Source organism: Lepidochelys olivacea, assembly GCF_965140295.1.
Source record: "Lepidochelys olivacea isolate rLepOli2 genome assembly, chromosome: 14".
NCBI classification, from domain to species: domain Eukaryota; kingdom Metazoa; phylum Chordata; order Testudines; family Cheloniidae; genus Lepidochelys; species Lepidochelys olivacea.
In genome coordinates, this window is record NC_140424.1 from 15,823,267 (window position 1) to 15,836,941 (window position 13,675).

Genomic DNA, 13,675 nt, shown 5'->3' on the forward strand with positions numbered 1-13,675 from the left:
TCCATCCAAGGACCACAGAGTACTTTAATGAATGAATTTGGCCCAAGAAAGACCAATAGCACCTAAACAACGTAGGAGAATGAGACGTAGGCTCCTAAAGGACTCAAGAGCTCTGGAAAATGTTACCCATCATCTCCATTTTAGAAACAGGGAAGCTGAAGTCAAGACAGATTAAGTGACTCACCCAAGGCCACACAGGAAACTTATGGTAGAGCCAGGAATAGGATCCAAGTCTCCTGACCGCCAGCCCTGTGCTTTAAATGCAAGCCAATCCTTCCATCCCAATGCCTGTGGTGAGGCCAGCATGACACACAAATGCACAGGCACAAACACCGTCAAGCGAATTTATCTTTAATTCACAGTCTCAGCAAAACAAAAACTGCATTCCAAACTTTTTTTAAACATTAATATATTAATTCAACTTCAAAATAAATACTTTTTTTAAAATACCTATTTCTTTACATCACTGCAATTTTAACAGCAAATCTAGAAAAGTCAGTGCACAAAGAGCAGTAATATGACCTGTTAGCTAGAAAGCTTTCAGGAGATCAAACTAAAAGAAAACAGGAGGTGGGCCTTGTCTTTCGGGCACGTTGCATGCAGTAAACTTCAGCAAGCTTCCTTAGCACATGATCTTTCTGCACACTTGCTTGGAAGAACTGTGCACTGCTCTCCCAAAGGAAATCTACAAATCTGATTTATATATGTCTGCAGGATTCTCCCACAGCTGGTTACAGATCAGTCTCACAGAGGTTCCAAGTACGACAGTGACTGCTACTGAAATCGATATAAAAATGACATTATGGAACAAGCATGCTTGAATCTCTAATGGAGCTGAAAAGCCCATGTGAAAGTGCAAGATTAGTGTTATTTATCATTAAATTCTGGGAGCACTAACCAACAGTACTAATCATCGGTCCAGTGATGAAAAAAAGGAATGTTCTTAAGCCGTGCTACATTGCTTTCTCCTGGATAACCAGCACTGAAGGGCTAGTTCCAAAAATTAAATCCAGCCGCAAGTGAACACATTGTTCTACATACTTCTGCTTGGAGTGCCATTGCTATAGTGATGGGAGGTGATTTACAACTGTTGCTAACTCGGAAAGACCAGACTGGCATGTGACCGTTCATCACAGAGCTCAAATCAGCTTGAGTATGCCAAACAAGCCAGGACGTTCAGGAATCAAATCTGTTCTGAAGTGTTGGAGGAGGGCCTCCTGTCAGCGACTAGACAGACGCTGGCTTTGTAACTCGGCACTCCAGAGACCAGGAATCTCAGCACTTGTGTTTCCTTCTGTTGAAGGAAATCTAGGAAACGCAGCCCTCTCGGGGTCAGATTCTGATCTCCCTCCTGGAAAAATGAGCAGTAATGAATTTGATGACTTTACAATGAAGTTAAAACCAACATGAGCGAAGAATCAGGCCCTCAGTCTTTCCAGGGTGCAACAAGACAGTCTTCAGTAACCCACAGGGAATGAAACATAGAACAGAGTCATCATCAGTCTCCGACTCCTTCCCACATGCTCCCAGTTATACTAGCAGAAGAGGATGCAACTGGGAACCATTTTGTGTGGGGTGGGTGGAAGGGGGAACCTCACAACCTCAGGAAAGCAGAGTATGATGATGTTTCATCTCCACCCGGTAAGGGGAAAAATGCTCTCCCATCCAAGTCAAAACAACACACACAATTCCCAAATCCTTCCAGGGTGGAATTTATACAATTATTTCCACACCCACCTCAACTGAACAGTCTAATCACAGCAGTAAGACGCATCACTGGTCAGAAAGTGCAGCTTGCGTTATTGGAAAGGAAAAAATAACCAAGGTGCATTAATGACTAAAAAAGGAATGGTCAGGATTACTGATCTAAGACCCACGTGTCTGTCTTACTGGGAAAGAGACAGCAGGACATTCTAATGCCCCAACAGACCCAAGGTATACGTAGGTGCCACTACACAGCCTTGTAAGGCAAGTCAAACATTTCCTCAAAAGATAAAACCTGACTGAACCAAGATAGGATGCAACAGTGCACTTTGTGGGGGTACAGCAATATTTCAGGTGTCCCTGCTGAGGGAAGTTTCCTAAGCACCGGACAGAAGTGCAATATGTATCAGTTTCCTTCTGAAGCCCAGAGCTCCCTCTGCAGCCTCCCTCATGCAATTATGGAGCAGATGAAAGCTAGATGAGATGTGCCAGGCTGAAGGGAATTCTCCAGAGTTAAGACACGTCTTGTTTCAGTGTTAGGGATGTTAGCTTTAAAATTGGAACAGTCACCTCATTCAAAAGAGGACTATATTAAGTGTACTGGTGGAGAAGGGATGCAAGGGAAACTGTAATGGATAGTCTAGCTATCACTGGGCACAGGGAAAGCAGGAATTTGACAGCAGGGAGTGACAAACCCTCAGGGTTGCAAGTGATAGTCCAGAACATTTTAAATCTCTTCCTTCACTGTGTGTGTGTGTATCTACCTGCCTCGAGGGACGACTATGCCTCCTTAAAGCTGTACACCCCACCCCAAGATTCAGCTAGAAGGAAAATAAGGAAGCAATGCATCATGGAGAGGTTCCTTTTCAGCTTATTGGGTCTTCTTGTCCTCTGGTGGGAAGTAAGGAGGAGGGGGAGGCTGATCCTAAAATAGAGGAGGGGAAAAATATGTAAGGAACATAAATTCACAGCTAGGAAATCAATTAGTTCAAACAAACCCTGCTTCTCCAACAGGAACAATGGCTGTTAACACAATCAATATTGCTGCTTTTAACCCTCTACTACCCGTACATGATCACTATCCAGATTATCAAAAAAAAAAAGGAGTACTTGTGGCACCTTAGAGACTAACCAATTTATTAGAGCATAAGCTTTCGTGAGCTACAGCTCACTTCCTCAGATGCATATCGTGGAAACTGCAGCAGGCTTTAAAGCCTGCTGCAGTTTCCACGATATGCATCTGAGGAAGTGAGCTGTAGCTCACGAAAGCTTATGCTCTAATAAATTGGTTAGTCTCTAAGGTGCCACAAGTACTCCTTTTCTTTTTGCGAATACAGACTAACACGGCTGTTACTCTGAAACCTATCCAGATTATGAACATTTAATCTAATTTCATGTGAAATTTACCAGTGGCCCATTCCCCCTAGGGTGACTCTGCCCCCCTTCATACATGCAACATACAGGTGTTTATTATGTGAAACTTACTGTGGGCATGTAGACATTATGAGGGTTGACTGGACTGTAATAAGCACTGGCAGCAGCTTCTGCAGCCTTCGCTTCAGCTATTGCAAGCAAACACAGGTTAAAGATTAGGTGACAATGCAGGGAACTTCTATCATTAAATAAAAGCCCAGCATGTTTCTGCCTACCAGGTATTAGGCCAACCCTCAGTTCTGTACCCACCTGATCTACAAAGTGGCAACACCACCACAAAGCTACCTAGTTAGTGGGACCCCTTCAAATGGCAGAGGGTGAAGAATCGAGTCACTATAGTATTGCCCAGTTAGAAACCAGGGAGATCAGCAGGTCCTGTGGGACTCAGCACTGAAGGAGCTATGATATCCTGCCACATCAGCTTGCAGATGCCATCTGGGTTTTGCTCTGTCCATGGAACAAATGCTAACAGCTGCTTTTGAAGACCAGCCGATCACAGGCAATGCTCCAAAGATGTTTTGCAATAGAAAAATGACGCTTTAATAGCAGCTGTGGGAAACTCACTCCTTAGAAAAAGCTAATCCACAAGAACAGCCTGGATTGTGCGGCTGCCCCGGACTCTGAAGTCTTGTGTTCAGCCCCATGGACCCACCACCTTTCCAAGTGACAGTCCTGAGCTGAATAGCTATGGATTCAGATTCAAGAGGTGTGCTACACTCACCCCTTCCCCTACCCCCAATTCCTTTAAAGACAAGAGATCCAGTAGTATTAAACATCTCACTTATTTAGCATTCGCTTCATGTGATGTTAGTGTTTGTTCTGCATGAATGTAGTGATTTCACATGGAAGAACTTGAGAAAATGTCCCAAATCACTTTGAGAAACCTCATTTAATTGAAACTACAAGTCTGAGTTTTGTGACCCATTTCTATTATATGCCTCCCATCCAATTTCATCGATTAGGGAAGTATGGGGCAGGTCAGATGGAAGCTGGGCAGCTGAGATTAACAAGGTTTGTTCTGCTTAGTCCTCTGGCTTTCTGATGGGATGTGGCAAACAATGCTAGAGCTGTGCCAAACAAATGCTGCTTAACTCTATGGATTTCTACCATGCTTCACTCATTGTTCCATTTCACCGAATGACAGTCAGACTGATTCCTATTGACCTGCTGCCGTTGAAAGCTCTCCTTTATAAGAGCATTTGTATTCTGAAAAGCGTTCTGTTCTCACAGAGACCTTCTTACTCATCAAATCTACTCCTACATATATCAGAGTCAGATCTACTGACTAATACAAGCTTTGATACTGCTGGGTTTTTTTTTTTTACTCCTGTTAGCCCTGCAGAATGAACATCACTATTGGAAAACAAACTGGATTCTCTTCCGGCTCATACAGAAACAGAATTGATCCAACTGCAGAATATTTGTTGACGATGAACTTGCTGGAAAGACCCCAGGTTGGCCATCAGACTGAATTGAGTTTGTAAGACTGGCAGTTAGGAAAAAAATATATTTAAACTTGTAAATGGAGCAGGTTTGCTCTGAAATCACCAAGAGATGATGAACATGAAACCCTGATTATGCCAATTTTAGAATGTTACTTTTCAGAGGAGAATCCCTTTTTAATGCTTTTGCTCATATTCATTATGTTCTATAGACAACTATTTGCTGTACATTTCTACATGGCTATCGTAGAGAGAAGAGAAATGATACTGGAATGTAGTAGATCAACTCGTTCTCAGTGACTGATGTTACTAACACTGCAGAGGTTCTGCTCTAACCCGCGGGACATACTTCTCACCTGCAGGAGTGGAAGGAAGGTCTGGGCCACTGACTGGAGGCTCCATGGGCCCAGGATAAGGAGGTGGTGGAGGCTGCATGTAACCCATGGCTCCATCCATCATGGGGGGACCAGGGTAAAACTCTGCTTGGAAAGAAAGAGAATGAAAATACTGTAGGAACAGCTCCTTTGGGCCAGCCATGGACCATATACAGCCAAAACAAGTCTGAAAACCAAATACCATTAAATAAGCTCAGTTGCTTAAATTGCATAAGGCGCTGAACCAAACCTGAAAACAATCCAGACATTAGCTCCAAACATACATCCACGTTCCCCTCTTCCTTAACCTGCTTTTAAATTTGGTCACTGGGAAGATTTCTTTATTCAGTTTGCAGACTCACCAGGAGGTGGTGGTGGGTAGGGGTACCCTGGCGGAGGGGGACCGTACACCCCATTGGCTGCAGGTGGCGCAAAGGCGTAAGCTCCATTCGGCATGTAGGAATAACCATACGCTCCATTGGGAGCTTCTCCTCTAGAGGCTGTGAAAACAAAAGCAAATTGATTCTACCAGATCCACAAGGACTGAATCAAGGTCAGTACAGATCCGACCTCTTCACAGCAGTAAATCAGACAAACTCAAGAGTCGAGTACAATAGGCCGAGCAGATCTACAGCTGACCAGATGAGTAATATTAATGATTTAAAAAAGGCAAATTAATTCCAGCTACTGCCTGAAATTCAAAAATATTTTAATCCATCCTGCCATAGCTTATTCTAAGGAGGACACACGCACCACATGCTTGTTAACAAGCCCATACAAAAAAGCCAGCTCCCCCTCTACCATTACCTGATTTAGCCTTGTTAAAAGTGAAACTACAGTACCTTGAGATGCCACTTGCAGCATACGCTGTCCAAACTCAATAGCACCCCCAGCTGAAAAAGTCATTTTGAACGTTAAGGATCCTTCCCAGCCACCTACAGAGGAGAAAATAAATCAGTTGAAAGAGGAGAATCTTTTTAAATGTTATTTAGTCTCCCTGCTATGAGGCAAGTGTTGTGGTCCATCTATATAGATTCCCTCACATGCAACACTAAAGCACTTTAGCTTTGTCTCAAATACCTTAAAAGCCTGCAGGTAAAAGGATAGGATCGTCATAATTATGCTCTAATTAGAAAAATACATGTTGGCCATGGGTGTTTCAGGTCAAGGGGTACCTGAAGTTGGAGCATCAATCAGAGGTTGATGAAGTTATGTGCCTATTGTCATAGTCTGTCAGTGGTTGACAATGACACCAGCAGCATGAGATTTGCTCTGGCTCGGTACAGGATTAGTGCAGAAAACAGGGATTGTGTTAATCCAGTTTGCTAAAAAGCCTTTAGAGCTAGTCAATCATTAGCTATAAATAGACAGGGGGTTTGGGTACACAATGGAGCGAAGAGCATAAATGGTATGAAAGGTGTGGGCAATTTAAAGCTACTACAGAGTCCAAGGTAGGTATTCTAGGATAGGATAAAAAAAATATATGAGTGACATCACAGGTTTCAGGCTTAACAAAAAACAAGAACAGCCCAAGAGTCCAAGCACCACATCAGAGAGGAATCAGTGTCAGTGACGGAACACGAAAATTAAATTACTTTGTGAACTAAACCCGAGATGCTTGTGTGTTATAGTGACATTCCTATTAAAAGGGAACTCCTCTGGGAAAGACTCATACAGATTTTAGGCAAATCCTTTTGCCTTTTACATGGTTTTCAGAGTTTGTTCTCACTGTGTGCACCCCCTTACAGGCTGGTTTGTCCTATTTGATCCAATGCTGATTTCCAGGATCACAGACTGTTGGGTCATAAGCACGGGATTATGACTTCAGTGTCAGAGCAAGCAAAAGAAATTGAGCTGGGGATATGAGAGAGGTTGTTAAATTACAGGTTTCCAGTAATAGTGAAAGGAGGAACAAAAGAAGTACTGGGTAAATATGTTTTATTTGTACAAGTACTTTCCCCCTCTTCTCCAGGTTCGCTCGAGTATGTAAGTCCCCCTTTAAAAACAGCTTCCCCAATTTCAAGACTGCCTCTTCCCTTTCAAGCCTGAAATACAACATGTAATGCCCATTTATTTAGTTTCCTGTTAAAATAAAGTGACATAAGATTGTTTTTACTACTAAGACGTGTTGTGGCAATAATACAACCTTTCCTTGAGCTACAGAAGAGATTTGTGATGGACAACTGTTTCTGGTTACTTGTCTGAAAGTGAATCTGGATTTAGGAAGAAGCAGAGAAGTTTAGCAAAGAATCATCTGGACAGGGATTGAAGAGGTTATCTCAACAGGCCATAGCTTATTGACATCCCTTAGAACTTTGTTGACATGACCTCTCTGTTATGAGACACTTAAGGATGTTTCATCAAGGAGATCATTTGGCCGATTGAACTTTAACATTCAGAACAGAGAGTGGAAATGAGATCAGTTTCTGAAACAGACCAATTCATTGTAACTGGACAGGGAGAAAGGGAAGGGAGACACAATTTTGGTTACAGTTTTTAAAGAAATACATTTTAATAGTATTGGATAACACCCAGTTTAGCTCAATGCATAAACTTGATGTTTCTCTGAATCTGATGCTATGTAACTATCTTAGCATTACTGTAACCAAAAAATACATACCTCCTGTCTCTGCTTTCACTGTCCCCTTGATATAATTTGCTCCAAAGACAGGCTGTTTAATCTCACAATCTTTTATCAAATAAAAGGGCATCATGAAAGACTGCATAGGATCCTTTCCCTTGGACACAAAGATAACCTGCAGGGGAAAGGAGCAAAGTCATAGTAAGCGACATTCAAAACAAGCATGAAGCATAGAGACAATTTACTGTGAGAAAATGGAGCTCAATGTGCTGAAACTGCTTCCCATGTCTGGAGCTTTACATCTGCCCTGCAGGTCACAAGATCTCGAGAACAGCAGCAAGATGCCTGAAAGCTGAGGCTATGAGGCAATAATGTGAAGTGCCTTCTAGAAGCATGCACAAGCTATGATCTCTCTCCTCCTGATTTCTAGTCAGCTTGCTGCTCTCCAGATGGTTATGATTATTAGTTTAACTGATGCATTAAGCATTTGCTTTTCAGCTCCTGAGGATCCCTGGCAGGCTACATAGCTGTCTGCGGGAACTAATCAGTATTTATGTCTTTTGACAAAGGATTTACAATGCATTCATAATGCTGCTGAGGTCCAAAGATCATCCATTTTCAAGGGCTGCTAGATTAACCATACTTTCAGGAACCAGGAAGGTTTCTCTCTATTTAAAAAGAAAAGGAGGACTTGTGGCACCTTAGAGACTAACCAATTTATTAGAGCATAAGCTTTCGTGAGCTACAGCTCACTTCCTCAGATGCATATCGTGGAAACTGCAGCAGGCTTTATATATACACAGAGAATATGAAACAATACCTATTCCCACCCCACTAATAGGTATTGTTTCATATTCTCTGTGTATATATAAAGCCTGCTGCAGTTTCCACGATATGCATCTGAGGAAGTGAGCTGTAGCTCACGAAAGCTTATGCTCTAATAAATTGGTTAGTCTCTAAGGTGCCACAAGTCCTCCTTTTCTTTTTGCGAATACAGACTAACACGGCTGCTACTCTGAAACCTCTCTATTTAAAGTCTCTGATCCCATTATGAAAACTACTTACTCTAAATGGAGTCAAGAAGACACTTCCTTTCTTGGTCCCTTTGAAGGCATCTGGCATGTGTTCCATATCACTGAATGCAATTTCTATGTGGTCATAGGTCATCAAAATACTACAAGCAAACAAAGGAAAGAAGAGGCCCATTATTAGGACTTGATCCAGAGGAGCAGTTTGTGTACAATTTAATGGCCTATATCGGGGTGGGCAAACTATGGCCCAGGGCCTAATCCAGCCCTTAAGCTCCCACCAGGGAGTGGGGTCTGGGACTTGTCCCGCTCCAGCTGGGAAGTGAGGTCAGGGGCTTGCCCCACTCTGTGCGGCTCCAGGAAGCAGTGGCATGTCCCCACTCTGGCTCCTACGTGTAGGGGCAGCTAGGGAGCTCCACATGCTGCTCCCGCCCCAAGCGCTGCCCCTACAGCTCCCACTGGCCGGGAACTGCAGCCAATGGGAGCTGCAGGGGAGGTGCCTGCGGACAGGGTAGCGCACAGAGCCGCCTGGCTGCACATCCGCATAGGAGCCGGAGGGAGGACATGCTGCTGCTTCTGGAAGCTGCTTGAGGCAAGCACCGCCTGGAGCCTGCACCCTGACACTCTCCTGTTCTCCAACCCCCTGCTCTGATCCCCCTCCCACCCTCCGAACCTCTCGATCCCAACCCGGAGTACCCTCCTGCACCTCGAGTTCCTCATTTTTGGCCCCATCCCAGAACCCACACCCCCAGCCGGAGCCCTCACCCTAACTCCCAATTTTGTGAGCATTCATGGCCCACCATACAATTTCCATACCCAGATATGGCCCTCAGGCCAAAAAGTTTACCTACCCCGGCCTATATAAAGTGAGTTGATGACTTCAATCCAATACTTAGTAGACAAGTGTCCCTATCACAAAAGACACTACCACAATTGGCTCCTTTTTTGGCAGTTTCTGGGCTTGTCAATGTACAGTTTTTGGATGGATTTAGCTATTCTGATTTAGAAACTTGTAAGTTAAATCAGTGCAACTCCTAGAGTGGATGCAGTTATACGTCCTTTATACTGGTACAACTGTGCCCATGCTAGCAGGGGGTTACCTCGATTAAACTATACTTGTGTGAGATCCCATTCCTAACTGAAGCAGTGAAATCTATGTGTAGAACAGGCCTCAGCAGAGAAATCTGCACAAAAACTGAGTATTGGACAGGCGCCATGAAGAGTGAACTACCCTGCTGTGGCAGAACAGGGTGCTTGCTCTCCAGGTCAGAAAGGCACAACATCCACGAGCAAAACAACAAAAGCAGAAGGAAAGAGCAACTTTCGAGGAGCAGGAGATTGCTGAACGGCAGAGAGGAGTAACACAGACCTAATTCCCACTGGAGCCTCAGTTCTCCCAGAGACCAGGTGGAGAGGCGGTGGGAGATGGATGCTGCCTGGGGTCCAGGCCTCTGGCACGACGCGATCCACCCAGGACACAGCACAACAGCCGGAGCAAATCTGCCCTGCCGGCGTGGGCAGCAGAGTAGGACGGGCAGGAGCAGTCCCAGGGGGTGCAGGCTCTGCAAGGAGCGAGAGCGGAGCTGGGGCTCCCCCGCCTCCACTCCTGGTGCTGCCCAAAGGTCGCCGTGGCCGCCCGTGAGCTCCCACCTCTGCGGCACAAAGACCGGGGCAAGGGGGGGACGATCCTGAGCACGCGGGCAGCTATCCCCAGGCGGGGCCGCCCCCGCGAAATGGAGGACAGGTGACACCCCTCGGGCCCGTGGCAGGGGGCTAGCGGGGGCCAGGCTGCCATGGGGGGGGGGGAGGGGAGGGGGCTGTCGAGCGACGCGGCGCTTGCTCCCAGGGTGGGGGGCCCTGGTCTCACCCAGCCGCGCGGGGGGGAGGGGAGGACCACGTGACCCAAGCCCCTCCCCCTTCGAGCTGCCCACTGGTAGCGGCCCCCCCGCCTCTTTTTCCTGGCGTGGGGGGGGGAGGGCTCTCACCTCTCGCTGTTATTGACGATCACGCCGCCCCCCTCCGAGTGGTTCCTGTTCAGCGCCATGGCCTCCGCGGCGCAGTCCCGGGCCTCCCGCTGCGGCCGGACAGGGACCAAGGGATGAGACACTGCGCCTGCGCAGCGAGGGAGCACCGGGGTGGGATGTGCGCGGAAACCGAATCGCCCGGCATGCAAAGCGGCACGGCACGAAGGCGGGAGCGTGGCATGCTGGGAGCTTTAGTTCCCAGGGGTCCCTTAGAGATGGAGTGTTGCATGCTGGGATCTGTAGTTCCCGTGAGCCCCTTAGAGGTGAAGTGTTGCATGCTGGGACCTGTAGTTACCATGGCTCCCTCTGCGATGGGCGATTGCATGTAGTCTCCATGGTCTGCAGCAGGTGGCTTTAGGCTGGCCTTCTGCTTCCCCATCTGCAGTGGGCCTGCTATGTTCCCCAAGGCTGCCGATGGGGTGGGGCTGCATGGGGTCTTGCACTCTTAGGGGGAAGGTGCTTCTCAAGGGTACGGCCCTTGCGGAGTGCCCTGTAGTTTGTAGGAGTCCTGTCCATCCAAATGGGCTGGGACCTCCCTCCTCTGGCAGGCCCATGGCCCCATGTCCCACCCCCACTGCTCATTGGCCCCAAGAATATCTCGGGTCATGGACCCACAAAAAGTCAACACGTCGCCCCATCTCATTGAACAGAAGGACCCCACGTGGAGGAGTCAGCGTCTTGTGATGTGCTGACATCTCCCTGCAGGCTGGTGCAAACAACACCATGGCCACAAACATCTCCATCATGACACTATGCTTGTCCCTTAAAATATTATTAAAGCTAATGTTAAAAAATATATATAATATACAGGTTAAGAAAAGAGTGTCTGTACATCTGGGTATAGTGCTTAGATTATCCACAAATACACAGTTTGTTTTAAAAGTCATAAGATACATATAGTACATAATCAGCAATAACCCAAATTTAGGTGACTAAATTTAACAATACAATTTTGACAGTAGCATCCAAATATTCAAGTACATCTAATTAAACCAATGCCTGACCCTGGATGTACAGGACTCCACAAGGCTGCACCAACACAACGCTGAGATTGTCAAATTTGCATCACATTGGGAACATTGCAGCCTGAAAAGTCCCATAGATCCTAGACTTAAATAAATTGTTACTACTTTTATTAAAAACAAGTGGCACCAACGCAGAAGGAACTGGGAGGAAAGAAAACAGCCACTGAACAACTCAGAAATAGTATTCAATATAAAGAAGAAGTTAGTTGCTTGGGAGGGTTGGATTAGATCTGTTTTGTGGGTCTTGCTCTTTTGTCTGCTACTCTCCCCAGCAACAAGTAGGTTCCTCCCCTCAGAGCAGTGGAGGGACACATAGAATTGCTTGAGCATAGCGTATTTTTTAAATAAACAAGAAATTAGTTTCCAAATTCCTCTTTCAGATGCTCAGCCTCAGTGTGCTTGAGAGACTGTTTTGTGGAACTAAAGAGCAGAGGACTGGTTAGAACTGGGTGTATTATACACTGCAAATTCTCCACAGGATTAATTTGGGAACAAGAGGCAAATTGTTAGCTTTTAAACCATCACTAGCCTCAACAGAGAACTGAGCTAAAAAGGCAGTTCAGATTTTCTCTTTTCTATTAAACCCCATTGGGTCTATATTTTTCTATATTATAGTAGTAGGGATAATCCAAAGATTTATTCTCATCTTTCTGGGGACAGTTCTTAAGAGTGTTTGGAAACATAAATATCTTCTGCTAACATTTGCTTCTGACCAGATTTGGAGCTCTCTTGAACTGGCAAGAAATGGTTCACTTGGACACAGCACTCCTCCTTGCTTAAAATGATTTGTGGTGTTGCTTGTGCCCTGCTGAGCAGCTGCACTTTGCGGGTGAGCGTTTAGGTTTGTAAAGCGCTTTGGCACGATCTGAGTTACAAGTTATTTTTGAACCAATGTATTTTGTTGTGGTTCACGCCATGTTTTTTTCTAAGGAAATTTTCTAGCTGGCTCAGTAATGGCAAAAACACTCATTTTTTCTGGGCTCATATCCAGTTTATGATCCCATAAGTGAGAACTGTTTGTACATCACATTGCAAATCCACCAGTGATATTTGGTGTAGTTGGCAGAATCTACCAGAGAGCAGCGCAGGGCTGAGATAAAATGGAGACAGAGCTATTTCTGATTCCTAATTGGTGCCTGGGTCAGAATTCAGATTACTGGTGGAGCAGGCTGAGAAAGCTCCTGTTTGCACTATGGATAAAATGGAGGTCAGTCCCTATTGCTGCAAGATGATTACTGATAACCATTCATCACTTGGAAACAAATCTCCATTGTCTTATCCAGCATTAAAAAAACTCAGAACAATCAATGACAAGATGGCCAAATAATTCAGTCGTTTTGTTTTGTAAGGAAAGACAATCCAGTACATTATGATGTTTGTACACTGTTTAATGGTAGTTAACATTTTTTTAATAGCATTATATTATTGTTACAATTTCCTCACACACTTTAATACAGTAATTGTATACCTAAAAAAAATCCTAAATAAAAAGAAGATCGCTATGTGAGGTGAAAATTGCTCAAGAAAAAACAGACACTCAGAATTGCACAATGCTGTTTAACAGCCGCTTATTGGATTTATCCTGTTGCTTTTGGAAAAGCAGAGGATAGATCCAGGCCTGGTTCAGTGTGAATTTCCTGATCATTCCAGTTTACACCCCATGCATGTTAGGAACATAGGGATTTTAATCCTGGATCAGGCCAGTGGTCCATCTAATCCAGTACCCTGTCTCCAAATACTATCAGATGCACCAGAGGAATCTTGAAGAGGGAAGTTATTGAATAAACTGCCGACAGGGTGAACTTTCTTCCTATCCCTGATAGTTAGAGTTTGGTTTGTGCCCTGAAACATGAGGGTTTATCTTTCTTCCTAATGGACTGAAAGAATAGGCAGGGGATATTCATCTTAAAATGCAGCAAATTGTATAGCTGTGATAAAATGAATCAGCTCAACGGCTGTCTTTTATTAAAGCTACTTTCACAAGTTATTGCAGGCAAATGTGGAAGAGCATTTATAGCAGGTTCTCTTTAAAAATCCTACTGTTTCATTTCATGGACATACCA

At 44.9% G+C, this 13,675-nt stretch overlaps 1 protein-coding gene across 1 annotated transcript; it reads right to left on the reverse strand.

Moving 5' to 3' along the window:
* Positions 1-335: 335 nt before the first annotated feature.
* WBP2 (WW domain binding protein 2) lies at positions 336-10,744 on the reverse strand. Its single transcript, XM_084648281.1, has 8 exons — positions 10,549-10,744; positions 8,601-8,709; positions 7,575-7,710; positions 5,797-5,889; positions 5,317-5,454; positions 4,937-5,059; positions 3,190-3,266; positions 336-2,629 (listed from the first exon to the last, which is right to left on the reverse strand). Exons 1-8 carry the CDS (start codon positions 10,605-10,607, stop codon positions 2,576-2,578), a joined length of 789 nt encoding a protein of 262 aa, XP_084504407.1. The 5' UTR covers positions 10,608-10,744; the 3' UTR covers positions 336-2,575.
* Between the last annotated feature and the right edge of the window lie 2,931 nt (positions 10,745-13,675).